Source organism: Enhydra lutris, unplaced genomic scaffold (assembly GCF_002288905.1).
Source record: "Enhydra lutris kenyoni isolate GAN:26980312 unplaced genomic scaffold, ASM228890v2 scaffoldscaffold3, whole genome shotgun sequence".
Taxonomy (NCBI): domain Eukaryota; kingdom Metazoa; phylum Chordata; class Mammalia; order Carnivora; family Mustelidae; genus Enhydra; species Enhydra lutris.
Genome location: NW_019154087.1, coordinates 74,351,041 through 74,378,329, shown reverse-complemented (window position 1 = coordinate 74,378,329; position 27,289 = coordinate 74,351,041). Strand labels below are relative to the sequence as shown.

General features: G+C 48.1%; 1 protein-coding gene across 1 annotated transcript; it reads left to right on the top strand.

The window, feature by feature from the left end:
• The first annotated feature begins 710 nt into the window (after nucleotides 1–710).
• On the top strand, nucleotides 711–26,162 carry LOC111153097 (RP1 like 1). The gene is made up of 5 exons (XM_022511890.1): nucleotides 711–1,319; nucleotides 7,111–7,252; nucleotides 8,804–13,285; nucleotides 25,303–25,443; nucleotides 26,026–26,162. The coding sequence occupies exons 1-5, from the start codon at nucleotides 711–713 to the stop codon at nucleotides 26,160–26,162; spliced, it is 5,511 nt and encodes a 1,836-aa protein (XP_022367598.1).
• The last annotated feature ends 1,127 nt before the right edge of the window (nucleotides 26,163–27,289 follow it).

The following is a 27,289-nucleotide window of genomic DNA, read 5'->3' as shown; positions in this document are numbered from 1 at the left end:
GGGAGTTCCTGTAGGAGGCTTTTGCAAACTCCCGGCAAGACAGTGGGGTTTCCCTAAGTGGGAATGGAAACAAACAGTTGGATGAAAGGGCTCAACCCTATCAAGACTAGGCTAAGCCCCCTAGCAGTGGGCCGGGGTATTCTCCCAGAGGGTCCATCATGCATCTTCCAAAGACCTTGGAGGGATGAGAGGAAGGAGACATTCTTTTTACTTTAAAGCAAACATCACCATATAATAATGAGAAGACATGGTGGTATCCTCTTTGGGTTACAAGTCTCCTTGTCTATACTCCTGTCCCTGAGGGGTTTGGGGCCAAGGGATTCAGCTCACCTGGCACCAGAAGACACGAATCCAGAGAGCTGAGAGTTCCCCTGGGTTACAGATGAGAACTTGCACTATGCAGAGTGAATATGGCTGCATGTTACAGGTGGGATCCACCAAGACACAGATTATGTCACTAACCTCCTGGATCACACAGATAGTAAGTGGGCAGTTGGGATTCAAATTCATATCTGTCTGGTGCCAGACCTTTGGCCTTTCTTCTATTCCACCAAAAGGGATTAGCTAGCTTCCACAAAGCTGAGTGGTACAAACTTGGGATGGTCTAGAAGTATCTCTGTAACAAAGGGGAGAGAGGAAAGGCAAATTCCCCTGGGTTGCTCTCTGATTCTCCTCCTCTGATCCACTCCAGCTGCCTGGGCCTTTCCACCATGAACAGCACCTTAAGGGATGCCCAGACCCTGAGACACCGTGAGTGCTTCCTGCCTTCCATGGCCCGGACTCCCTCTGTCACCCAGGTCACGCCAGCCAAGAAGATAACCTTCCTCAAGCGAGGGGATCCCCAATTTGCTGGGGTTCGCTTGGCTGTTGACCAACGAGCTTTCAAGAGCTTTGGTGCTCTAATGGACGAGCTTTCTCAGCGTGTGCCTCTCTCCTTTGGGGTGCGCTCTGTCACCACACCCCGTGGCCTGCATGGCCTCAGTGCCCTGGAACAGCTGGAAGATGGTGGTTGCTACCTCTGCTCTGATAAGAAGCCCCCCAAAACACCCAGTAGGCCAGGTTGGTCACAATGGAGAAGTCCATCTACTCAGCAATCAAGGGATCTTGAAAGCTGGTGTGAAGCACCAGGAACATCCTCTTCCTGCAAGGGTCCTAAAGCCCCAAGGAAGATAATGCTGGTTAAGAATGGAGACCCTAGATTCCAGCAGACTCTGGTTCTCAGCCATAGAAATACAAGAAACATGACAGCCTTTCTCAGCAAAGCCTCAGATCTTTTGCACTTTCCTGTGAAGCAGGTGTACACGACGAGTGGGAAAAAGGTAGGTTGTTGAGGTATGCTATTTCCTTTAAAAAGCTCTCTGGACCTCAAATCAAAATACTTAAATGGAATGGGGAGGTTATTCCTTGAAAAGAGACACTGATTGCATTGCTACTGATTAAAGGTAAATTAAAGGAGTGGAGACAGGCAGTCAGTTAAACAAGCAATTATTATTTGCATTTTGGTTACCATTTAGTGAGTGCTTAGTGAGTGCCAGACACGGTGCCTTGAACATTTTTATTATTTTCGTATCCAATTCTTCTATTATCCAATATCACCTATTTCAGGAAGAGTTCAGTGTGAAAAACAAAAGCTCCTCAAAGTACCTTGAGCAGAAAGTAATCTAATGCAGAATATTATGGGATTCCCAAAATTTGGACAGCTGGAGGCATGAGCTCTAAGCTGGATCTACAGGAATACCTCCCAGCATAGTGCAGGAAGCTACTACCCTGCTTGAAGCTACTGTGATTATTGGTTCAAGGATACTTCTCTGAAGTGGTATCCAAGCTTATAAAGCTGGGACCAGGAAACTGCCACAGCTGCATCTTGGCACTCTTGACACGCAGGAGCACTGGGGTTCCGGGACTAGCCTGCTGCCTGGGCTGCTATGGCCTCCTGGTACCCACACATTTCCTTCACAGCAACAACAATCAGAATCAAGAAGAGATGGTGTCTGCCCTCCTTGCTTTCCCAGACTTGATCAAGTGCATCTAATTGATGGAGAACCCAATCTGCATACAGCCTGAACTGTGGAGAAGGCTAGTGAATATAACTTTTGCCTTTTCAGCTCCTGCAGAACATGAATGTATACCATAGGTGCACAGGATGGAGGATGGAGGTGGCTTGATCTAATCAACAGTTTCCCGGTAATCTAATCCTATCGCTACTTAACACCTGCATACACTATTTTACCACTGCTTAAATTTACAAGCAGCAGCTACAGCAGCATATTCCCACCTAAGTATGTAGCTACCTTTCCTACAATCAAAATACATTTGCCTTATCCCCAGAGTCACATCAGCACTGTACCATCCATCCTCTGGGCACAAGCCCACCTTTGTAGTCTCTGTCCTAAGATTTAACTGTCAAGTCACTAAAATACCTTATAAAAAGTGCTAGAGGGAGGCAAGGGCAAAACATAGAATATTGATTTATGCTTAGCAGAGTTGTGAAGAAAACTAGGTTACCTACTGCAAGGCCATTGATGGTACTAGGTTTCCTACTGTCCATTTTATGTTCCCTCTGCCCTCTGCCAACACCTCAGCTGAATATGGTTATAGCTATGGTAGAGTGGCTGTGGACCATTTCCATCATCTAAATTATAGTGCATTTACAATGTGCTAGCATGTGCTACATCATTCCTGCAGACTCTGAGCCCTTGGGGGTCCTTCCTGAGTTGTTGTATTCTTGTGTTAATTTTTACCACTGAATATGGCAGCCACAGAAATCACCCAACAGATTCCCTGGGCTATAGATTACTTTTTCCCTGACCCTATTTACGTAATAGCATCCTATTCCCCCTAACCAAGTTTGAATAGGATCCAAACTCTCATTCTGAGAGACCCGTTACAGACCCATTCAACACAGAACCCCCTTTGTTGCCTCTTGGTTCATATAGCCAAGGGACTGTCTAAACTTTCAACTTCAATGACCCCCTGTTGTGTCTCCTGGTGGGGACATTTTCCCTTGGACCCAGAGTCCTCCAAACTAGCAGAGCCTGAAGTTGTTGGGGTGGGAAGCAAAATGTCTGTAGCTAGGTCATAGGTGTAATAGTGAGAGGAGCTGTTCTCATTCCCACCCTTTAATTCCCAGGTATCTGTTGTCTGTGCAGAAACAGCACTATACTCTAGAGTGGTTGCCAGTCCAGAGCACATATCACATCTTGCAAGATAATGCCTCAACATTATAAATTGATTCCTTTGAGCTGGTGCCCATAGGATGATCCACTGTTCTATAAGTTATAGTTACTTTTGGGTGATGGGGATATGGCTACACAGTGAACTCCATGGGTGTTTGTGCATTGCCTCACTCCTTTTGCTATGAAATCAGTTCTTTGGATAAAAGTAATTCTCATGGATTATGGCAATGATGAATGAGGTATTCAGTAAGTCCACAGATGGTGATACTGGAAGAAGGATTTGGGCAAGGAAGGAAATATATATTCAAAATTAGTGTCTATTCCAGTGAATCCACATTTCTTACTCTCCCCCTGATGGAGGGGTTCAATGACCATCATTGGCTGCCATGATAGACCTTTCTAATGAGAATGAGAGCTGCAAGGACTATGAAGGCTGGCTTCTCTGACCTAAAGAAATGAGATGAAATGACTCATGAGTTGGATGTCTGAGCACCTCAAGGTATGCGGCAAATCTCAAGTGTTTGGGCCCAAGTTTAGCATGGATTTCTGCTCTTGGAAGATTGGACTCTCAGCAGACATGGCATCAGACCCACATGAATAAGGTACTTTACATTCCTAGTTCATGTTTACTTTGCCACTCTGCTCATGAACCAACTGAGCACCCCTTGAGGTGGTTGAAGGAAAAGAATGACTAATAGCCATTAAAATAGGTCATTTGTCCACATGATTATCACCTTCTGGTGGGAATTCCATGGGACACAAATGTTCTTATTCTCCAGGCACATTCTGGGAGACCCATTTAGATTTTTCTCTAGAGTTCCTTGTCACCAACCCTCCAGTCTTGTTCCATCCAAGGCCCTGATTGTCAGTTTGAAATGCTAGCCACTGCCTATGAATTGCCATAGGACTTTCTGCCATTGCTCCTTACATGAAAAGTAGCCAATCAAATCACACTGTGTCTTGTACTTTCCTTCCTCACTGCCCTTCATGGCCCCCCAAGTAGGTCTGTAATGGTGTAACAATCAACTTTTGACTTGTGTCAGCATATCCTGTGAAATCATCTGAAACCCAAAATCAAATATTTTCTTCTTCAGTTAAGTGGTCATAGGGAACTCCTCCAGGAAGTTGTAAATGGGAGGGCAGGAGAGGTGGCAATGCAGCAGAAGCAGGTGAAATGGGAGTGTGACTCATGAAAATTACTTATGCCTTCCGTTCAAATGTTTGGAGCCTGATCTAGTCCATGTCACCACCTCCTGATGATGGGGTGCTGCTTTGACACACTTGCTTTATGGCTTGATGGATCACAAAACAATCATTTCAGTTTTATTTCAACAACTAGAAGAATCTGTTTCTGCATCTGATGTTTGGCAACAATAGAAAAGACATTCTTTTATAGTAGTAATGGAAACACCCAAGTCTTCTGGCTATCCCTGAACTGAGAGTTTAGACCTTGAGCTTGCCATTTTTTTTAAGTCAGAGAAGCCAGCCTACTCCATAGTCCTTGTAGCTCTCATTCTCATGAAAAAGGTCTATCATGGAAGCCAGTGATGGTCAAAGTCTTGCTCTCAGTAAGCTGCATTCTACTATCAGACGTGATAATTCAAGAGCCTGTTTATCACTTTGTGCCAGAGACCACCAGTATCCCATTGTAACCAGATTATCACTGCCTTCAAACCCAATCAGGTCAGATGACTAATTCAAGGCTCCTATCCTTGAGGCTCCATTGCCTGCAACAATATCTGATACTGCACCTTGAATCAGTGATGATTCAGTATAGGCAACAGAAAACTCTGTAAGTATCTTAAGCATGAAGAAATTATGCACAGAGAGTTTTGGGCTTAAAGATTGGAGAGCTGGAGGAGCATAGGCTTGATTTCTGGAAATAATTCCCAGAATATCACAGAATTGACCCATCTGGGAAGATACATTTAATACAATCAAGCAAGTGGGTTGTTGGGATGAAGTCCCTGGAATAACTAGTTCAGTATTAGCCCACCATTTCTGTGCTCTGGAATCAGGTGGGTCATGTGCTACTGCTGTCTGTTGATAACCAGAATGCTGGTGACTAGGTACTGGGACAATGAGTGTGGCTTTTGCCATTTCAGCTGCACACACCCCTTCATACTTTTGACACTTTTTTTTTTTTTGTGGCAACAGTCAAAAGCAAAAGAAGTGTTCTCCTTCACTGTCATTTCTCTTACCTTGTGCAAGTGCATCTAATTATTAGAAATGATTTCATAGTTAGAATTCTAGCTGCAAGGGAGTCCAGAAAATGTATATAGAGCTTTGTATACTCTGCCATACTGGAAATTATACCAGAAAGAGAGTAAAATAGAGGTTAACTAATCTAGGACATGACCTCTACCACACAAACTCACAAGGCAATTCATGTTATTACTTCCTTTGTATAGGTAAGAAAATTGAGGCACAAAAGTTAAGTAATTTGCTCATAGTTGCATGGCTGGCAAATGACAGAATCAACACTAATAATGTCAGAGTCATAATAAAAGAAAACTCCTAAATTATGGCACATTTGCTGTGTATCAGCATGTGCTACATGCAGAGGATACAGAAAATAAGGCTAGGTACCTACCTTCAATTAGCTACAGTTTAGTGGGTATGGCGAAATGGAGAGAGCAGGTACAAAAATAAGTTAATTGGAGAAAATATATTAGTGTGTTTTCATATAGACTTAATGTAGAACTATTAGAGTTTCTGTAAACAAAATGGTCTCATTGCTCCCCAAGGCAGGCTGTGGCATGGTTATCAGATTTCAGATCCTTGACTAGGTGAACACTCTCAAGATCCTCTCAATAAACCTCTTTCTGTGTGTGGATCCTAAACCTTGACCTCTTTTTAGGATGAGAGCATCATTTAGCCCTGAGTTCTTTTTTTCCCACTTGGGAAAGTCTAATTTCCTAGAAGTATGACTACATCTGTAAATTGATAGACTTGGTTTATGTTTGTATTTTTTTGATGCAGTAGAGTTCTAAATCAACAAAGAAATGTGCTTAGTAATTTGAAAGAAACTTCTAATTAACTAGGTTGAAAGACCTGGTGGACAGCTAATTTAGTGTCATTTGTGGGGAGAGTATGCAAGAGTTCTCTTTTTCTCATTTCCTTGTTAATGAACATACCCTTCTGATTTGAGAAAATAAAGAAGAACAGATTCAGCCCTTTGAAGATGAAACTAAATCCCTCAACAATGCCAATTTCAATATAATGTCATAAATAGTGCATAGTCTCACATGTGCCATAGGGGCCTCAGAGCCATGGAAATTTTTCTAAAAGCAGGGACCTGTTTCTTGGAATGCAATTGTCTGCTCAGCATCTAGCCCAGGATGTCCTAGGGTAGGTGGGAAAGGATGGCATAAGCCTCTGGTCTGGAGCCTAGGGAATCATTGGATGAGCCTGTGCAGAGAGCAGCCTTGCCCTTCTCTGTTCCAGAGGGCTGAAAGCAGAGGTGATGGGCTCAATATTATACAGGAAAACAAAGATTGGACCCAGGAGAGAACTCTTTGTGGGAAATGAGTGAGATAGTCAATCAGATTTCCATAGGGAACCTGGAGGCCCTTTTGCTTTGGTTGCTTAAAAAAAAAAATACATATTCTGGAGGCTGCAAGGGTGGGCAGGGAAGCAAGCCAAAGACTTCTTGAAGTGTTTTCCACCTGAGGCATCCAGAAGAACCCCTAAACCACAAGACTTATAGTGGGTGGAGGGAGAGGTATAGGTAGAGAGGAAGGTCATGGTGATAGGACCTAAGCCCCCAGCTAGTTATGGAGGTATTATGGCAAGTGGATAGGATCAGAATTCTGGGGTAAGATGTGCAAACTTCAGCAAAGGGTCAGAGTGATGGGATTATTCCTTTCCTATGTCTCCTGGGTAGATGAGCTCTGCAAACTAGGCTTCCTAACTCAACATTCTCCTTCTTCAGGTGGACTCTCTGAAGGGTCTGATCCACAGTCCCTCAGTGCTAGTATGTGCCGGCTATGAGTCTTTCAAACCTCTGGCAATGGAAGATTCTAGAAGATATGGAATTGAAACTTTATCTGGGCAGACTCCAAGAAACAAAACTGGTGAGTTAGTTTTAGAGTTTCCCCAATTTTGTTTGCACTGGACAGTGGTTCAGTAGGACTAGGCAGATATCCCTTCCAGATAATTTTAAAAACCTGCCTTTTGGCTCCAATTTTTATGTATCCCAGTTGTTTTGGGTCATCCTTGCCTATTCTTCTTTTATACTGCCATCGATCTTAATTGGGTTGAAATTTGACTGGTGTGTGAGAGAGGGGAGTCTGGTATTTAAAGAGAACAGGGATTAGGAGATCTTAAACTCTGAGTTTCTAGGATCTAAAATAAGCTTTATTAAGGACAATGGTGGACATGACATTATGGAGGCAATGGACCATGGGTATTTGGCATCTGAATCTTTCATGACTCCCTTAGGCAACAATAGAAGCCAAATGGACTAAAACTAACAATGATCATTAATCCTCCATCTATTCATCAATCTGTACATCCAACTGATCCAACTATATGTATATCTCTCCAAAAAGCCTACTATGTGCCAGAGTATAAGTGTTGTTATTCAAAAACACATTATTTTAAAAGCATAATTAACAACTGCAGGTTGAAATTTTCAGCAAAATTATTGGAATGGAAATGTGCCAATTTGGTGAATAAACAAAATAATATCCTTTGTGAAATGCTGCTAAGAAGTGACAATAATGGTTTTGGTGATTACTGCATGCCAGGTGCTAGAGGTACAAAGACCTTTTATCCACAGAGCCCCCCTTTGGAGGAGCTCCCAATCTCATTACGTGCTTATGGAAGAGCAGAACTTGGCAAAACCTTCTGTCTAGAAGGACTCAAGTGGAAGGATCTGTTCTTTTGCTGGCCATAGGCTCAGCCTCCACTAGCCCTTTCCTCTTCCCAAGCAGGAGGAGATTAAATGAGAAAGCACTAAGGGCTTCATTATTACTTGGGATCACTTTTTCTTCCTTCAAGGGCTCCCTTTTCTTCTTTTTCATGACTAGAGTGCAGGCTGGACTATCAGGACTTGGTATTGTGTGTCCAGGTCCTTTCTTGCAATCATTTATCACCCCCAAAGCTTGATGAGTGTTAGGATGATAAATCACCACTAATAATTGCAAAGCATTTTGCAGTTTACAATCAGGCACCTATGCAGCATCTTATTGATTTTGCTTCCTGTGTTGGGGGTGGGCACGAGTCAGTTGGGCTGCTGCTCTGCCTGCCAACTCTGTTGTCTATTGAGAACATACTTTGTGCTAGCAACTCTGCAGAAAGTTTTATGTTCATTGCCCTGCATCATCAAAACAAACCTACCATTATTATTTTACAACTCAGTAAAGAGGCTCTGCCAAAAACTACACAGCAAGGAAGTGGCAGAGTTGAGACAGAATTCAGACTTAAAGTTCATCTCAAAGCTGGTTCCTAAATTACAGACTGGATAATCATTCTAGAATGGTTTGTCCTTACTTTGTGGTTTTGGGGGTGGCAGGATGTTTAGGTGATGAAAGGCTCATGATTAGCCTTTATTCTCCGATCCTGAAGCTCCCCCTAGTAGCTCACTATCTTTCCTCTTTTCTCATACTTTCATTGTGTGCCAGGAAGCTGGGGGCCAAAGGCCAAGCAGAGTGTGATCCACTCAAGGTCCAGGTCGGGCAGCCGGCCACAGCGGTTTTCCTTGCTATCAGAGAGGTCTGGTCTCAGCGACCCCCCAGTGTCCCTGCATCATGCTCAGATGGACCTCGCTCATGATGGACACCCTCAGGACATACCTGCCCAGCTTGGCCCATTGGTGGCCAGTGATGATGTTGAGAAAAAGATCCACATGAACGAAGATGGCAGCTTGTCTGTAGAGATGAAAGTCCGCTTCCACCTACTTGGTGAGGACGCACTCTTATGGTCCAGGAGGGTAGGGAGGGCCAGCGCCCTGACAGCAGCCAGTGAGGAGGTCCCTGTCCTGGGGGAGGTGGGTTCCCTCCGCTGTGTGTGGGAGGACCACCCTGGGGGCTCCTCAGAACCTAAGGCACAGGGACAGGGGCCCTGTGAGGCAGGATGTGAAGAAGCTTGTGGCCAAAGCCTGTGGCAGCCAGGGTCCAGGTATGAGATCTGGATGAACCCCCTGTACTCCACCCAAGGAGAGGGGATGGCCTCTCGGAGGAGATCCAGGCTGACTCAACACTCCCACTCCAGGAGACCCTGTAGCAAAGGGTTCACTAGAAAGAAAAGAAGCAGCAAGGACAGTGACAGTCCTGCCTCCAGCAACAGACCCCCCAAAGACTCCGAGTCAAACCCCTCCTGCTGCTCCAGGTCTCCAGAGGGCAGCGTGGGCAACTGTGACCTACATTCAGCCTCGGGGGCTGCCTCCCAGAGGGGAGCAGGGTGGGAAAGTGATGGCCCATCACGGACTAGGGAGGCCCCAGGTCGGCAGGGAGCAGGGCATGGCAGCAGGGAACACCACAGCTGCCTGAAGCCCCAGACCCGAGGCACGGTAGGTGCTCTTTCTGACTCCTCAGGGAGTGCTGGTTCTCACGAGGAGTCTAGTGAAAGGAGTGAACAGCACCAGGGCTGCCAGAGCAAGACAAGGGCCATGACTACCTCCCGAACAAAGGCCTTTCAGGGAGAAGGCCCCAGTCCTCCCACGGTGAGTCCCTTGTCTTTGAGGAATGAGGACTCCCAGGCAGAAGAGAATGGACAGGGTACCAGGAGCTCCCAGGCTGAGGGTAGGTCTGGGATGAGACTGCCCCTGACTCCAGGTCATTCTGGCTCTGGAGACACTGCAGAAGGATGTTCTCCACCTTCTGCCTGTGCCTCAGTCCCAGGCAAGAGAAGAATGAAGGGCAGAGCCAGTGCTCTGTCCTCACCCAGCATTTCTGGTCTCAGCCGAGGGGCTCAGATAGGCTGCCCCAGTCAACACCACACCCGAAGGCATACCCACTGCCCACCTGACTCACCCATGCCCAGGCAAATGCCGGGACCTCCCAGCAGAGGCAGGGTTTGCCCAAATGGCCCAGTGCCACCCCTTTCAGCAAACTCATCCAGTACCAGGAACCAGGACTCCCAGGATACAGGGTCGCCCTTCTCTGCCTCTCTTCATTCCCAGTATGCACAGGGGGTCAGCAGTGCGCTCATTACCCCTGTGAGCAATTCTGACTGCGCTTCCAATTTCTATTCCCCATACCCTCCCTCTGCTGAGGCTGAAGGGTACCCTGAGTTCAGGGCATGCTCATCAGCTCCCACACCTTCCAACACATCAGACTCTTTGAGCAACCAAGCTGATGGTCTAGACAAAAAGGCAGGGGGCAGCATTCCCAAACCTTCCTGGCCTTTAGTTCTGCCAGTTGGACAGCCCGACACAGGGATGCCAGGAGCCCATCAAGCCTGCAGCTGCTCATTGATCAGCACATGCCTGTTCCACAGGACCCCCAGTTGTAAGTCTCATGCCCTGCAGACCTCCCAGGCATTGGGAAGCCTGGGGCCCTTCTCTGAGGTCTCCTTGGCATGCAGCAGATACTGTCCCACTCCCCCAAGAACATGGCCTTTTGTCAATAAACACCCTTCATGTAGCAGCAGCCCCAGGGCTGACTGCAGGCCAGGTGGGGGAGAGCTGGGGGAGGGAATGCTTGATGCGTGGTGCCCCCGACCCCCTGGCTCTCAGTCAGGGGCTATGGGGAAAGCAGTCAAAGGCTTGAGAAGGGGCAGTTCCAGCTGTGGCCCCAGGTCTGGGAGAATATACCAGGGGAAGAAGGTTACTGGTAGAGGGGAAAGCCTAGAGGGGCAAGAGAAAGATGGCAGAATGGTGCTGGGTGCTCTGCCCCAAGCCTCACCAGACACCGTAGTCCATGAATGGCTGAGCAACATTCCAGAGGAGCCCATACCCATGAAATGTGAGATGGTGGGTGAGAGCACAGATGTGGCAGGGGATGACCCAGAAGGCCCCAAGGAGGACCCTGTGGACCGACATTCCCCAGAATGTCTAGGGGAGCCAACACAGGTCAGACAACTGTCACATGAAGGGGCCACCAGCGAGAAAGCAGAACCAGATGAAGCCTTACCAATAACTGGTGATGCTGATCTCAAGTCAGAAGAGGGTCTTCCTTGTAATGGAGTTTCAGAAGACCCCAGGGAAGCTGGAGCAAGCAAAGCCATGGCCGCAGACTGTCATGTGGGCCAGTGTGTGCTACCTCACAAGGTCTCTGCATCCATACAGATCATGAAGGTACTGATGGGCTCCAAGCAGGGCCGGCCCAGCAGCCTGCCTGAAGTGTCCAACACAGCGGGCAGGAGGCTCAGCCACTCTGCCCAGGGCCTTATCACCTGTCTTGCTGGGCTCCACTTCTTTGATGAAGATCTTGGGCCTCCCACTGGCAAAGTGAGGTTTATAGATTCTCCTCGGTACCAGGAGCTCCTGAGCACCTTCCAGGCCCTGTGGCCGGGATGTGACCTCAGGCGAGGTGAGCTGGACTTGGGGCTCTGGGAGCTTGGCTGGTGCCAGGCTCTGCCAGGCCTCAGGTCTGACATCATGACTGAGGACTTCACGCCGACATCCTCATCTGGTGTGGATGTCCACAGTGGTTCCGGAGGCTCAGGGGAGGGCAGTGGACCCTGTGCCATGGAATGTGCCCTGGTCCCTGAGAAGATAGCATTGCCCTTGAAAATCCCCTCCCAGAGGTCTGATTCTAGAAACTCGGAGAACCAAGAGGATCAAGGAAACCAACAGCTGAGTGGTTCCACAGCCTCTTCAAATTCCCAAGCATGGACTTGTGCCAGCAGAAAAGATGAGGCAGAGAGAAACAGCGGGGGGCAGGTTCTGGGACATAACCTGGACCAAGAGGTTGAAAATACAGCGCAAGATGAGGAGGCCCTGCTAGAGAAAGTTGGAGAAGAAAAAGAAATAGCAGCACTGCAAGGAGAGGGTGTCCAGGGATTCCCAGAAGAGGAAAGAGTCATGGGACAAGAACTGTCAGAGGCCAACTCTCAGGATGCGGAGGGAGCCCAGGAAGTTAAGAGTGGGCAGGAAGAGGAAGCAGGGGGAGACCCTGCCTCCACTCTACTTTGTCCTCCAGGGGAAAGAGAGAAACCCACAGAGCTCCCTAGGAGCCTCAGCGAGAGGGATCCGAATACCAGCGGTCCCCAAATGGAGCCTGGTTTGGAGAAGCTGCCCAAAGCAGCTGAGCCATGCCATGTGCAAACCCAGGCCAAGCACACCCAGGGGCCTGGGGAGAGGAGCTCTTCTCGGGCCCACAGAGTGCCTCTGGACCCTGATGTCCTCTGGGTGTCCAGGTTGCTGAGGAAGATGGAGAAGGCCTTCATGGCTCACCTTGCCAGCGCCACAGCTGAGCTCCGAGCCCGCTGGAGTCTGCAGAACGACCGCCTGCTGGACCAGATGGTAGCAGAGCTGCAGCAGGACCTGGACTGGCGGCTCCGAGAGAGCACTGAGAATGAGCTTCGGAAGATCCAGAACCGGGCAGGGGGGAAGACACCGGCCCGGGAAGCCCTCCGGTGGGAGCTGTCTCTGCAGACAGAGCAGCGCAGACGTCGCCTCCAGGGCTTGCGGCACCTCTCGGCCTTCTCTGGGCAGGCTAGAAGCCAGGGGCCCAGCTCCTTCCCCATGGAGGAGGATGCGTCCACCCTCAGTGGAACCCTGGGCACCTGGCTGGTTGGGGAGGCTGAGGGTGAAGAGTTTTGTCCCTGTGAGGCCTGCATGAGGAAGAAAGTGACCCCCATGTCCCCAAAGGACACAACAGGGGCACCCAGAGCACCCATCGAAAAGGCCTTCGACCTGCAGCATATTCTGCAGAAGAAAAGAGGGTGTGCTAGTGGGGAGGCTGCAAAGACATCCCTTAAGGAGGGAGGGATGGAGCCACTTCAGGTGGACCCCTTGGGGACAGGGACCATCCAGGAGTCCAAAGGAGGCCTGGAGCTGGGGTTAGGCCAGGACCCCGGGCCAGAGGAGCAGGATGAGGGTGAGAGCAGCCAGACCCTTGGCAAAGATGGAGACCACCAAGGGGAAGAGGAGGAGGCAACTGCTCAGAAGAGAGAAGGGATCACAGGTGCTGATCGAGGCAGTATCCCAGAGGGAGCAGGTGGGGAAGAGCAGGGCTCTGATGGAAAGGAAGAAAACACAGAAGAGGGCTCTGGGGCTGACACCAGTTTGGAAGGTGAAGCCTCAGGAAGAGATGACTCAAGTCCAGGAGGACAGGACGATGGTGTCAAAACTTCAGAGGCCTGGGAAGCTGAAGGAGAGGGGCAATCAGAGTCAGGGGGCGGAAACCAAGGGGAGAAAGAAGGTAGCCCAGAGGCTGGCTCCGGACAGGGTCAGCTGGGTGAGACTTCTGGAAACAGCAGCCCAGATCAAGAGGGAGAGCCAGCACTGCCCTCTACCCTAGGTGGAGACAGCCCCCACCAGAGGTCAGGTTGGAAAGCAGGTCTCACTTCCTCCAACATATCTTCTCTGGGAAACTGCTCTCAGCTCTCTCAGAAAGGCTCTGAAGAAAAGCCTTTGAGCAGAGACATGAAGAGCATCGAAGAGGAGTCCAAGGGGGTCCCTGGTTCAGAGAGAAAAGTCACAGGCATGTATCCAGAAATCTCCGCTTCTGAGCAAGAAGGAGCCCCCTCGGGCCCAAGGACTCCAGAGCAGGCAGCAGGTGAGCCTTCTGGCCTAGAAGTTGAGAAGGTAGTTAAAACTCCTACTTTCACAGAAATGAGGTTTAAAAACTTCACCACGGACAGGACAGATGACTTTGGCCAAGATGACTTAGATTTCTAGAGCTCCAGCTGCAAGGCGGTCATGAGTCTGTTTTTATTTACACTTATCTACACACCTGAGCGAGGCTTGGTCCCCTGAAGATGTACAAGCAGCTTGGAGAAAGATCAGGACTTGCCACAGGACATAGCCACACCACACTGTCCCTGGGTTCTAAATTCTGGAGCTTCCCAGGGCCCCACTGGGCAATCCCATGCTCAGCGTGAAGGAGGGTTATCTCAGATCTGCCCTGTTATCCCAGGTCAACTGGACCCCTCCATTTTCCTGCTGAACCCAAGAGGATGAAACTGACTGGAAATGTTCCGGGAGAGTTTTTGTTTGTGTGTTTGTTTTTTGCTCTCATTCTTTTCCCTATTGATCTCCAGTTATTTTTCTCCTTGGCCTCTCTTGGCATTCACCTCATTCCACTTTGAGGTGCTTTTTTTCTAGTCTTGAATAAATTTGGTGACTCTGCAGATGTGAATACTTGGAAGATACGGACAAATTCAGGGTCATTGGACAAAGTTTGTTCTCAGCCCCAAAGTCCAAGTGTACGTTGCTAATTCATATACATATTCATGAATATACATACTGGTAATGGAGAAAATTGGGAAAGGCAAAAAAAGCAGGAAGAAGGAAAAGTAGTCATCCATAATCCCATCACTCAGAAAAGACTAATGTAGCAGTTGCCTACAGTTCCTTCCCAATTTTTCCTAATGATTTGATGGTTGAACTCATACACTTCTTTTATTTTTCTTTAACAATGCAAGAATTTCCCCCAATTTATCTCAAAATCTTCACATAACTTTTTTTCATAAAACTATTTTTAATGCCTGAATAATTTATTATGCAAATATAAAACACTTTACTTAGCCATTTCCCTAATGTGGACCATTTAGATGGGTTTCATTATTTTGGTTTTGTTTTGTTTTGTTTTTTTTCCTTAACATTTCTCTGCCTCAACTGCAGATGATTTCCCTAGAATAGATTCCCAGGCTCAGAATTATTTCACCAAAAATATCAGCTTTTCCTAGGCTTTTGATATCGTGCTGCCAAATTGCTTTTCTAAAGGTCTGTACTAATTTACAACACCTGGCCCACCACGCATTCATCAGTATTTGGTATAACTGTTCAAAATGAGAAATCTTTTCCTATTTTATGGGCAAGAAATAGTACCTCATTTTAATGTGGTACTATTTTTGACATATTTAATTGCTAGTGAGATTAAAGAGTTTTCTATGTTTATTAAGAAGCTATTTGCGTATAAATTTTATATGTATGCCTTTTGCCCATTTTCAACTGAGAGCCTAGCTTTTTTTTTTTTTTTTTTGGATGAACTGATTTGCATGTGCCCTTTATAATTTTTTGTTAATATTCTGGTTATCATTTTTGAGATTAAAAAAAAATGCCCTTTCTCTGCATCCTTCCACATCAAGCCTTGACCAAGCCCTGTCTGAGTAGGGAGCTCCTGATGGGGCAGAATTTCTTTGACTGGTTTTCACCAGCATTCCTGTTCCTACATGACCATTCTGTGTATTTAGAATTATTAAAGTGGAAGTTGATGCTACAAGGACAGGTATTGCCTCCTGGTTGTTAAAATGTAAATACTACTAATAAAAAATAAGTAAAAATTTAAAATAGTAAAAAATTAAGAATAAGTGAATGTTGAATGTAAGCTGGATCCTCAAGCCTGCAGTCACCTACTGTTTCTAAGTGCTGGAGATGTTCTTAATAAAATTTGATGTGCTGTAAAGTTTTTTGTTGTAGGGTTTTCTTTCTTTCTTTCTTTTTTTTTTTTAGGATTTTATTTATTTAGTTATTTTAGAGAGTGGGGAGGGGCAGAGGGAGAGAGACAAGCAGACTCCACGCTGAGCATGGAGCCTGACTCAGGGCAGGATCCCAGGACCATGAGATCATGACCTGAGCCAAAATCAAGAACTGGATGCTTAATCAACTGAGCCATCTAGGCCCCCTGATGGAGGTGATTATTCAAAGTGTTTACATTAGAAATACACACACACACACACACACACACACACACACACACACACACTGGTGCCCTAGCCAGCAGCCCTCAGTGGAGGAGGTTGTATTGTGAGCTTTTTTAAAATACGGTGACATGCAGAGTTGTCCAGAACTTGTCACTGTTAGTTGACATGACATATACACCATGCACTTCTTCTGTGGCTTGAGGTCCCCAGTCATCCCTCTAATAAATATTCCAACATTTGTGTTTCCTAAGCTGACCTGCCCAAATGACAGAGACAGCCTTCCCTGGCACTTCATGAAAATGGTGTTGTCTGTCTCTGATCCTGAGAACACAACAGCTTGGGATTTGGAGTTGCATGACCTATAAGCTCAAGTCCCAGCACTAGCACCTCAGTTTCAACTGTGAAAGGACTGTTTTCCTCACTGTATTGTTGAAAAGTAGATGAGCTAACACATGAAGCTTCACTGTACTCACATTGGGAAAATAGAAATATTTTCATTAGCACTGCTATGTTTTCAATGTCTGTTATGTGTCAGTGACCATATTACAAGTACGTATACTCTTTTTTTTCTAAAGATTTTTATTTATTTATTTGATAGACAGAGATTACAAGTAGTCAGAGAGGTAGGCAGAGAGAGGAGGAAGCAGGCTTCCCGCTGAGCAGAGAGCCCGATGCGGGGCTCGATCCCAGGACCCTAAGACCATGACCTGAGCCAAAGGCAGAGGCTTTAACCCACTGAGCCACCCAGGCGCCCCTGTACGTATACTCTTCACATGTCTGTGAACGAGGCAAGTCCACACTGTCACCCTGTGTCACAAATGAAGCAACAGCAACAGAGAAGACATACATAAACTTCTCTGAACTCAGGCAGCTCCTTAGGGATAAAGCCAAGATTGAAACACAGATATTTCAGAGTCTAAGGTCCCTGTCCTTTCCCCACCATATCATATTTTCTTCATTTCGATTCAGGCCCCATAAATAAATTAATTAACTAAAGGTGATCAACACTTTGTTGAATGAACTTACTGCAAAATAGTTAAGACTTAGAAAAGTAAATTAGATAGGATCGGTTTGCTCAGCTGATTGCATTATGTCCTTAGTAATGATTTACTTACATACAGATATCGGGAGCTGGAGATAAGCTGGTTTCATAAAGCTATAAATTAAGCTGGAGAATTATCTTTCTGTGGGATTCTCCTTTTAGTTACAAACTCACCTCCCTTAAGCTCCCAAATATTTCTGCCCTTTATCTTTTAAAAGTCGTTGTTAATGGAAAACTCTGTTTTCTTCTGACTCGGAGACAGAGAATTCAGGGCCATCCGGGAAGGTGGAGCTCTTTGAGTCTCCTCCCCAGCCCCTCCTCACTGTGGTGATCATGCCGTGTAGCAGGGTTCAGGCCTCTGATATGTAGCATCTCGGGAAAGTGTTAGCATTCCTGTAGTCTTAACCCGAATCCCTGATTCCAAACCCGATTCATTTGTGACTCAAAGGGTTGTCAAAGTCCTTAAAATATTTCCAGCCAGGGATTTGTCCTTGAACTAAGTTGGAGAGAGAAGTGAACACTAGTGAAAGAAGCCAAGCTCTTCTCTCCATCCTGTTGTCTAGCCAGTGGGGATCAGAGGCTCTAGCTCGAAAGGACTGTCTTTCAGCAGCTGAGAACCAAAGACCCCCATGTCCAGAACTTGTGCCCAGAGATTCTGACTTTATTGTCTGATTTAGAGCCCCAGCACAGCTATGTTGTCAAGCTCTCAGACGTATCCAGTGTTCTCTTGAGCTGGCTCATCACTGACTTGGTCCAGCTTCTTTTCCCAGGTGAGAAGACAGACCCATCCTGAAAAAGGTAATTGCCTAAAGCACACAGTGAGATAAGTGGCCATGCTGATACCAGATACCATGTCTTACTTCAGACTCCTCCTTCCCAGAGCTTAAAGAGGCCCTGCTGAGGAGTGAGAAGAGCCGCAAACGCCCTGCCTTGTAACCAGACCTGTGCTCACCTCACCTGCATGCCCATCCACCTTCCTCTTCCCCTCAATTCCCCTGCATCTGAGTCTGTCCCTGAGACCTAGGCTTTATCTCTACAAGAGCCCTTCTCAGGTGTCCCAGGGTGGGGAGGGGGGCGGGTAGTAACCTGACCTTCATCTGTGAAGCTCTCCAGGCAGGTGCAGCTTTGAGGAGGACACATCCTGAAAGATTTCCAAACAAATCATAGGTCTGGGTTTCCACCTAGAGAACTTCATTCAAGTGGACAGTTCCACTCAGAAAACTCTGATTCAGTGTGTCTGAGGTGGGACTCAGGAATGTGAGTTTCTCACAAACCCCTGGAGGAAAGCCCACATACCTACCTCTCCCTGACTGCCTCGCCGAGTTGACGCTTGCAATCTGTGGTCAGGTAATCCTACCAGAACTGGGGTTCCTCAGAGAGGCTGTGCACCTCTCCCCAGCCTTGCCAGCCCTCCAGCACTCCACCCCCAACCCCTGCCACACACAGTTTCCCTGCTCTCCCTCATGATGTGGTCTGCCCAAAGGACAGCATAGGCGAGCCACAGCAACCTTTCTCTGCTTCCCTTTCTGGAGAAGCAATTAGGGTGGGTAAATAGAAATTTCCCTCAGCTGGTTCTCCCACCCACCTCCAAATCCCAGATCCAGAGGCCCAGCTGACAGCCTGGGCCCCCTGGTTGTCTATGGGTCTCACCTGGGGCAGACACAGATCTGGGCAGCAAAGGTCCCTGAACTCATGCCCTCTCACTAACCAAGTTACCCTGGGCAATGGAACCCACACTTGTTTCATGACTTCCCCTGGAGCTTCCCCAGACCTGGTCTCCTGGGGTACTCAGCCCAGGGTCTTCAACCCTCAGACTGGTGGTCATTCCCAGCATTTGAGCTGAGCCCCAGTATCCAGGAGGAGAGGGTAACTGCCTCATGCTCTCCACCTCTAGGCAGGCCTCCACTTTCCCACTGCTCCTACACCCTCACCCCAGAGGCACTTGTAGACCCTCACCTATGCCTTCTTTTCTACTGGGGTTTATAGAGCCCCACCCATAGCCTCCTGGGTTTTAAGGTTTTAGACTTCGTTTGCAGGTGATCAAACCCAAGGTGCCCAGTTCATTGATGAGATGACTGATTGAAGGCCTCACAGGTGAGGAGCATGACCCAGCTGCTGCTACGCCTCCCCCACTTTCATCTATAAACCCTGCCATCTCAACTCACCATCCTGCACCACACTCTTGACCTTAAAATCATGGCTAGTGGCCTACTTTCCAAACAATGTGGTATTTTTCGTCATCTTGCTGATTGGTAGGGCCGACACTCTTAATGATGCTCCCCTGGCTTAAAACAATGTCTCATCTTCATGGGCCCCCAGTAGTCCATCTCTGGTGCTTCCTCCATGGCCTGCATGTGAACCTGAAATGCTGAGGTCTCCCCATGGCAGCTCATGATTCTTCTCTTTTCCTCATTTCACTGAATGACCTCACTTGTTCTTGCTGTTGCTGCTCCTAGTTTTCTGCTGATGACTCCCAAATCCAGGGCTTCAGCCCAGGTACCTCTCTAAGTTTTCAGGCCCTACATTTTCCTTAGGAACAACACATACAGAGTAGAACTCATCTCCTTTCTCAGCCTTTCCCTTTCCATGCTCAGAACTGGCACATGCTCATACCTGGCATCATCTCTCCTAGACTCATTTCTCCCCAACAACACCCATGACACCCCACTATCCCTCCTAGACTCACCTCTTCTTTCACCAAGTCCATCAGGTCCTCTCTCTTTGTTCTACTAAAACTTCCCAGGCCTGGTGATTCAGTTCTCACTGTTACTATCACCTGCCTAAGACAGTCTCCGCATTTCTCACCTTGCTCCACTCAGGTTTATCCTCACCATGACCTCCGTCATCTATCTAAAAGATAAACCTCACCATGTTACTTCTAGCTATAATTAGGCAAGAGGCTGTAATCATCCAGAATGATGCTCCTGACTTCTTACAAATTACCCTACACATATAGACTCCACAGACCCTTTTGTTAATGATTTGGAAGAATCTTAAACTTTTACTAAAGTATTTTGTTGAAGCTTTGGGAGGAGGCTATTTTCTTCCTATTTGCTTTTCCCAGGACTGTGACCACAGCTTGGTCTTGCCTGGACTCTCCTTGAAGCAACACTAGAGAAATGGCAGAGCACAGTGGTTAGTGGTATGGACTTTAGAGGTTAACTGAGGGGCTCTAACCTCACTTCCACCACCAGTCACCATTTACTTAATCTCCTTCATGTGAAAATCAAGGTAAATAATAGTACTCACTTCCTGGAATTGTGGATATGGTTCAGAGAGAATACACAAAGCAATTAGCATGGTGCCTTGCTTACCTGGAAAGTTGTCAATAAATACTATCAGTTGTTCTCACTGTTATTTTGTTCTTTTTATTCAGCAGAGTCAGCTATACCAGTCAAAGAAAAACAACTTGGGGCATTTTTATTTGGGGAATGAGGGAACTTCCCCTAAAACACAGGCTGCCATGGTGTTGTTGGAGGAGAGCACCATGTGAGTAAAATATGGATACTTGACATGAGCAAGAGGCCCTTCCAGCTGGGCTGTCCAGGAAAGTACCAGGAGATAATGATACTTGGCCTGGGTCTTGAAGGATGAGCTTTGGTGTAGAAGGTGAAGGAAAGGGCATTCCAGGTGGAGATGATTACAGGGGCAAAGGAATAGGGAAGTCATACATGTGTTTGGACTGTGAATAGTGAAGAGCCAGGATCTCTGGAGCCAAGCATGAACGAAGTCTCCAGAGGGAGTGTGGTCATGTATACAGCCCCATAGTGAAGGCCACTTGAATCCCTTGGATCTTGGATAGCCCTGACCTTTGGCCAGAGGTATTTAAAAGCAGCCCTTAGATCAAGTGGGCCTGCTTTCAGTCTCCATTCCAGTAACTAGACCACTGTCTTTCATCTGGGCTTGAGTCCTTCACTTGGAAATTCAGCTCTGTCTGGGATGCCTTTTGATGGAGGGTCTACCTTGCTCTTGAAGGTACAACTTCCCTTGTCCCTAAGATAATCCATGACCTCTTATTGCCCTTCTAATGTATATCAGGCAAATATAGGCTTTTACGTACATTCTCCACCTTTAATCCTTGCCATAACCCTATAAGGCTGTCATATTTCTATTTGCAGTCCTGCCCTTGGCCTGCAGGGCTGAACCTTCCAGGTTCTCACATCTTACTCCAGACAATGTCTCCCCACCCCAGGGCCCACCCTCCTTGTTTGGATCCCTGACACCCCCACTGGCTTATCCCTGATAAGGAACAGGGAACCTATGGTTTTCCAACTGAGGGAAGCCTTGGAAAAGCATTAATGTTTTCATTTGTAACAATGGCTGGAGGAACTAGTGAAGTTTGGGGTACAGGGGTTAGGATGCTGAACACCTTGCAACATGTGGGCCAGTCCCTCACGAAGATGGGTGGTCCCACCTCAGCCACCATGGGTATTACTATTGCTGCATTTTACAGCTGAGGGGACTGAAGTTTGAGAATACCATGGCTTCCACAGTGGCACAGGGCTATGAGTGGATGAGCATCCCTCTCCTGATTTCTGACTCTTCCCACTCTCTCCCATAAAGAATGAGATCACTCCTAACATTCCAGACTGACTTGGGAGCACCCTACCTCAAGGCAAAGTGATGAACTGAGTGACCTTTCAAAGCTCCATCAATCACAGTCATTCCGGGAAAGGACAAATCCAGGGACAGATACTCATTGGGTACAATGGATGGAATGGTGGGAAGGGTAAAAGTTGGAGTGATTCATTTTCTTGGAAAAGGCTGAGCCCCACATCCTCTTTTGCTCTGCCCCAGCATGGTGAGCTTTTTCTTGCCCTGTGGGAAACAGGTCCTGACAGGATAGGCATCTCCAGAAAATGCTGGGGACCCAGAGCTAAGGAGAATGCTTTCTAAATCTTTTGTTCTACAATTAAGGAGCAATTATCTTTCTTCCGCTCTTTGACCTCTGCCTTCCAAGCACACCTGACCTTCCCAAATGCATATCAGAATAAAATCCACAAAATGTTCTGAATTTAAGGGCTAGGGGAAGGAGATAAGACATCTACAGGGTAAACTGAGTTTCTCCCCTCCTGCACCCAGGGTTCTTTGTTCTTACTATGAAACTAGATGATGTTTAGCTCAACCTGGTCTTGCAGGTGGAGATTATGATTTCTGCCAGTGGGTTCATTGCAACTGGATGTCACAACAGCACTGCAAAAACTCATTATGATAGAGTTTTCCTGCATTAGTTAGACCAGCATTTTGGGGCACACTATCCACTGATTGACATTTGTTAGTTCTTTCAACCAACATATGTTGAGCAGCTGTTTCATGCCAGGCCACATGCCAGCTGCTGAGGATGCAGAAGTAAAACTGTGCTCCTGATGTCCCTCTCTCTGTACCTGTATGGCCCCTCCCTGGGGTTTACTGATTAGCAGTGCTACCCTCTTGACAGATAAGTGGATTAACAGTGTTTCTCTTCCATGTGCCTACCGGGGCAGCAACAACAGAAAAACCCAGAGGGTGACTGAGAAGACTGGGAAGTACAACAAGAATGGCTTGCTAAAGAGCAACTATGGAGCTAAAAGACCAGGTTTCCTGAGGTAGTTTGACTAGTGACAGCGGTGGTGTGGGAGCTTCCAGCCAGGAAGAACTGGAGCCAGGATGGGGTAAGTTTGCCATGAGCTGAGACTGGGGATCAGGGGACTGGAGGTTGGAGGTGACAGCAGTTAGGAAGAACCATGGGGAGTTACGTGGTATATGGGGGTGGTGGTCTGTGGGTAGTGGGTATAGGGCAGAGAGGGAGCTGAGAGTCACCAAAATGCTGCCTAGTTGAGGAAGGAGCTCTGAGGACCCCAGGCCAGTATCACCTGAGAGATGCCTGTTCTGGAAGGCAAAAGAGACTCATTATAATGGAGGAGGAGGGGTGTGGAAATTTTGAAACTCCTCGGGCACTTTTGAAGAAGTAGGATAGAGCTTTGTCCAACACGAGGGCAGGCCTCTCCCCATGCCTTAGGGAAGACTAGGCTTCAGCCAGCAGAACTGGCAGCTCAAGGTTGGCCCTGGCTCAGAGACCCACCCAACAACCAGGTCCCCAAAACACAGACCCAGTCTTAGACTGGAAATCTAAGAGAGGTGTGAGATACTGTTGGGCTGGGGGGCAGACGATGAGACAGAGAGAAACCTGGACTAGCAGGATCCTTGCCCTCCCCCCACCTCCGGTTTCCTGGGAGATGGGGGCCAGGCCACCATGAGGGGTGTGGTCTTCTCTAGTCCAGGTGTTTCTGCCTGAAACCATGCACTCTGATCATCAAGATGGCCTTCCTGCTGCACCTGCCTTCTAGTCCTGGCTCTGTGCCTGACCAGGAGAATGACTCAGGGCACCCATGTGCTTGGAGGGCCCAGCCATCCCTTCCCAGCTATGGGAGCCAGGATTTGTGAGGAACTCCCTAGTTAACAGCCACAACAGGGGAGCCGGAACAAGAAAGAATGACTTCCCATCTTACCCAGAAACACCTGGCTTCTGGGGCTGGTGACTGCAAGAGCGTTACTGGTTTCCAGTCCTCTGTGTAACAGAAGCATGAGTCTTTCAGACCAGGACAGCCATGCACCTGCTACATCCTGGCTCTGCCATTTGTATTTCTGCATCCAGATCTTGTGTAGCTCAGTGGACTGGTTTGAAAGATAAGAGCACAGAGGTCCAGAGAGTTCATGCCTTGGCCCAAGGTTACATAGCAAGTTAAAGCAGAATCAGGCCTAGAAAAGGGATTCCCTGATTTGCTGGCCCGAGTTTGCTCCACAGCCTGAGCCTGAGCCGCAGAGTCAGGGCTGTCTCCCCTGCTCCTGTGGGCGGAGAGCGTGGCGGGCAGGGAGGGCAGCATCCCAGCCTAATTAGAAGCTGTAGAGGAGCAGGGACATGGGTGGCTGTGTTCGCAGATTAGTGCCCCCTCCATAGATCATAGGCACGCCAAAGACATAATAAATAATCTGCCCAAAGGTTTTAAAGGTAAAAATCAGCAAACCATTAATAACATCCCCAGCACCATACATCACGCTGAAATCTTCCCATTACGCTGCTCCCGGAGCCGATTCACATTTTCTAGGCTGTTTTTTTTCTTCGTTTCCCAGTACATTCTCCTGCAGCTCTGAAAACCCCTCCTCTGCCGCCCTCTGCGCCTGGAGGATGGGAGTGTGAAAACTTTGCGGATTTCCCATTTACCCTGGTTCCTGGTTCTCTTCAGGGGTGGGGAGGGATGAACAAAGGGGAGGTGTCCGCGTTCCTGTCTTGGGACCTTATGTTTCTGCTACCACTTTTCCTTTCAATGGATAGGATGGAACCTACCCTCACCCCCGGCTTTAAGTAGGAATAACTCCTTGGCATCTCTCTCTCTCTCTCTGAGGCAGAGGAGGTTTAATTAATGAATGCAACAGGGTCACTTTAAGTAAGAAAAGTGCTAATGGCTGCACTTTCTAATCCCTGGTGTCCTCAGGCTCTGCAGGAGGCAGCAGGGAGCTGAGGGGGTGTGGGGGGTGGACTGAGTGCATTTTTCATGTTTTATATTTTGAGGTAACCTATGACATCAAGCAAATCAAGACCTGTGCCTGTGATCTGGGGCAGCACAGAGATAGGGTGACAATGGGGTGGAGAGCCAGGATGACACCTGAGTCTCCTCCCGGGCAGGAGTGCAAGGCATAGGCCCAGGCACCAGTATTTGTCCTCAACTGCGAAGCAGAAGTTAGAAAAGGCAGTCATTGGCAGTGGCCACGTGCCACCCACCATGAATTCATTGAAGGGCACGTCTTGAGTAGCCCCTAAAACTGCCACAATTTAATGGTTTCTTGGATGCAAGATCTACACTGAAGAAGTCTGTGCCAGCTAACTGTTGCCTCCTAAGAAGAAGGGGGACAGTCCTGGCAGTGTGGGGAACTGGAGGGGGAGGGGCTCCCATCTCAGCTCTTCTGTCCTGAGCTTGGTGACTTTAGGCCAGCCTTCTCATCCCATCTACAACATTCTGGGCCTATTTCCTCATCTACAACATTCCTAGAGTCCCTTCCCGCTCTGAACTACAGCAGCTGAGTCACCTCCCTGACTTTCTCATCCAGACCCACACGTGCTGGTAAATCTGCAAAATCTCTTGAGTAGTCCCCATGACCCACAAATATGGGCAGCCTTCTGTCTCCACTGCCAGTCACTCCTTAAAGCCCAGTGCCCTCCTGAGGCTGGTGGGATTTGCCAGGACCAGACCTTCTCAGCCTCCTTCTGCTTCAGGGTCATCAAGGGCACACTGGCAGCTTTCAAAGGCTCCGCTGGCAATCCCCACTCTGTCCTGCTATCCTCTGTAGGTACAAGATTCCTCAGCTGCCACACTCTGCTTACCAACTGTGTGATCTGGGGCAAGTTACCAGTGTCTCTGAACCTCAGTTTACCCATCTATCGAAACGGTCTCGGTACCCAGCTGTTTGTGAGAGTAAGCGTTTGTGAGAGTAAGTGTTTGTGAGAAACGTGAACATGCCACAGTAAATATTTAATAAATTACTTGTTACTGGGACAGGCTGGAAATTTTCTGTCTTGAAAGCATAGAAAACTACCTACCACGGGTCAGCCTGGAGAAAGAAAGCACGTTCAAACTGGAGGAGAGTAAATTTGGGAAGGTTTCACAAAAGAGATAACATTTGATCGGCGCTTTGAAGGAAGAGCGGGGTTTTAACAAGTGGACTTGGGAGCTGGGGCGGGGCAGATTCCAGGGAAGGGGTCAGAACAATCAAAACCCCAGGGGTTCGGGAGGTAGGGAGAGCCCAGCTTGACCCAACACTGGTGGGTGGGAGGAGGGGTAGGCACTTGGGCCTGGATGGATACCTGACTCTGAAAGGCCGAGTCCCTCACATTGGGCTCTGCTCCACTGCCAAGGCGTCAATTCTGATGATAGAATACACTTAGCTAACCAGCTGTCCTGAGAGACTCCAGTTTCCCTCAACTCCCTGTCACCATGACAGACCCTTGGCCCCCCTCTCAAGCCTTGATGGATGGCCCCTGTGCTGGATTTCATACATCTCCGTCTTCCCTAGAAGCTGTGACACGAGTAATTGGTGTCACCTCTGTTGATTGCATGCCAAGTGATGACAAAAGAGTCTGTAACAAGGAGATCCAGTGGCTGCTCTTGATTGTGTGGGTGAGGGAATTGCAGGGAACTGACCTGGTGTAACCCCTGAATTCTCTGGGGGTAACCAGAGAGAGGCAGCTGGCCCGGCTGGACTAGTTAGGAGCATGTGCAAAGGTAACCTGGCCCCAACCTGGAGAATGTGCTGGAAACTTTCTAGACGGATGCACCGTGGTGTTGGGATCTAGGACTCACCTCCGAGGCTGCACTTGGTGTCGGACACACAATTCTCCGGTCAGGGCAGTTCAGGCTGTTCAGCATCCTGGCAGTGCAGAGGGGGAGACCCTCGAGAGCTACTGCCCCCCACCCTGGCTCCTGCCAGAAAATCTGCTATCCTTCCTCTATACAGAGGACACACACGAGGTTAAATGAGTTTCACCTATAAATACAGATTGAAGGGCCGACCAGGACAGGAGTTGGGAGAGGAGTGGGCTTAGGTGGGTAAAAGCCGGGTCATCTGCTCATGACCAGAGAGAACTTTCATTAGTTTAGGCCCAAAGTGGCCGTGCCAGGGCCTTGGCCTTTCTGACCTCCAGGGTGGAGAGGGTGGAGTGGCTGCTCAGGTATCTTTCATAAGAGGGTGGCGGCCCCACCCCTGGCATAGGCTTAGCCATTAGAGAGGGCTGCGCCAAACCAGAAGCGCACACAAGGGTCCCCCACCCCGGCTGTTGCCAGAGAAGAACACCTCCTACTGCATGTGATCTGGTCCTTAACCAGAGTTCAACCAAGAGAAACAGGGTTAGTTGACAATTGGCGGGGGGCTGGAGAAACAGCCACTTCTCTTGATACACTAAAATTTGCCCCTTAACATTTTGCCCTAAAATGAAGCAGAAGCTGGGTGCCTGGGTGGCTCAGTTGGTTAAACATCTGCCTTTGGCTCAGCTCATGATCTCACGGCCGGGGTTCCACACTGAGCGGGGGAGGGTCCTTGCTCAGCGGGGAGCCTGCTTCTCCCTCTGCCAGCTTCTCCCTTTGCTTCTCCCCCTGCTTGTGTTCTCTCTCTCTCTGACAATAAATAAATAAAATCTCTCTTTAAAAAATGAAGCAGAGGGGCACCTGGGTGGCTCAGTCTGTTGAGCGACTGCCTTCGGCTCGGGTCATGATCCAAGGGTCCTGGGATCGAGCTCCGCGTCGGGTCATGATCCAAGGGTCCTGGGATCGAGCTCCGCGTC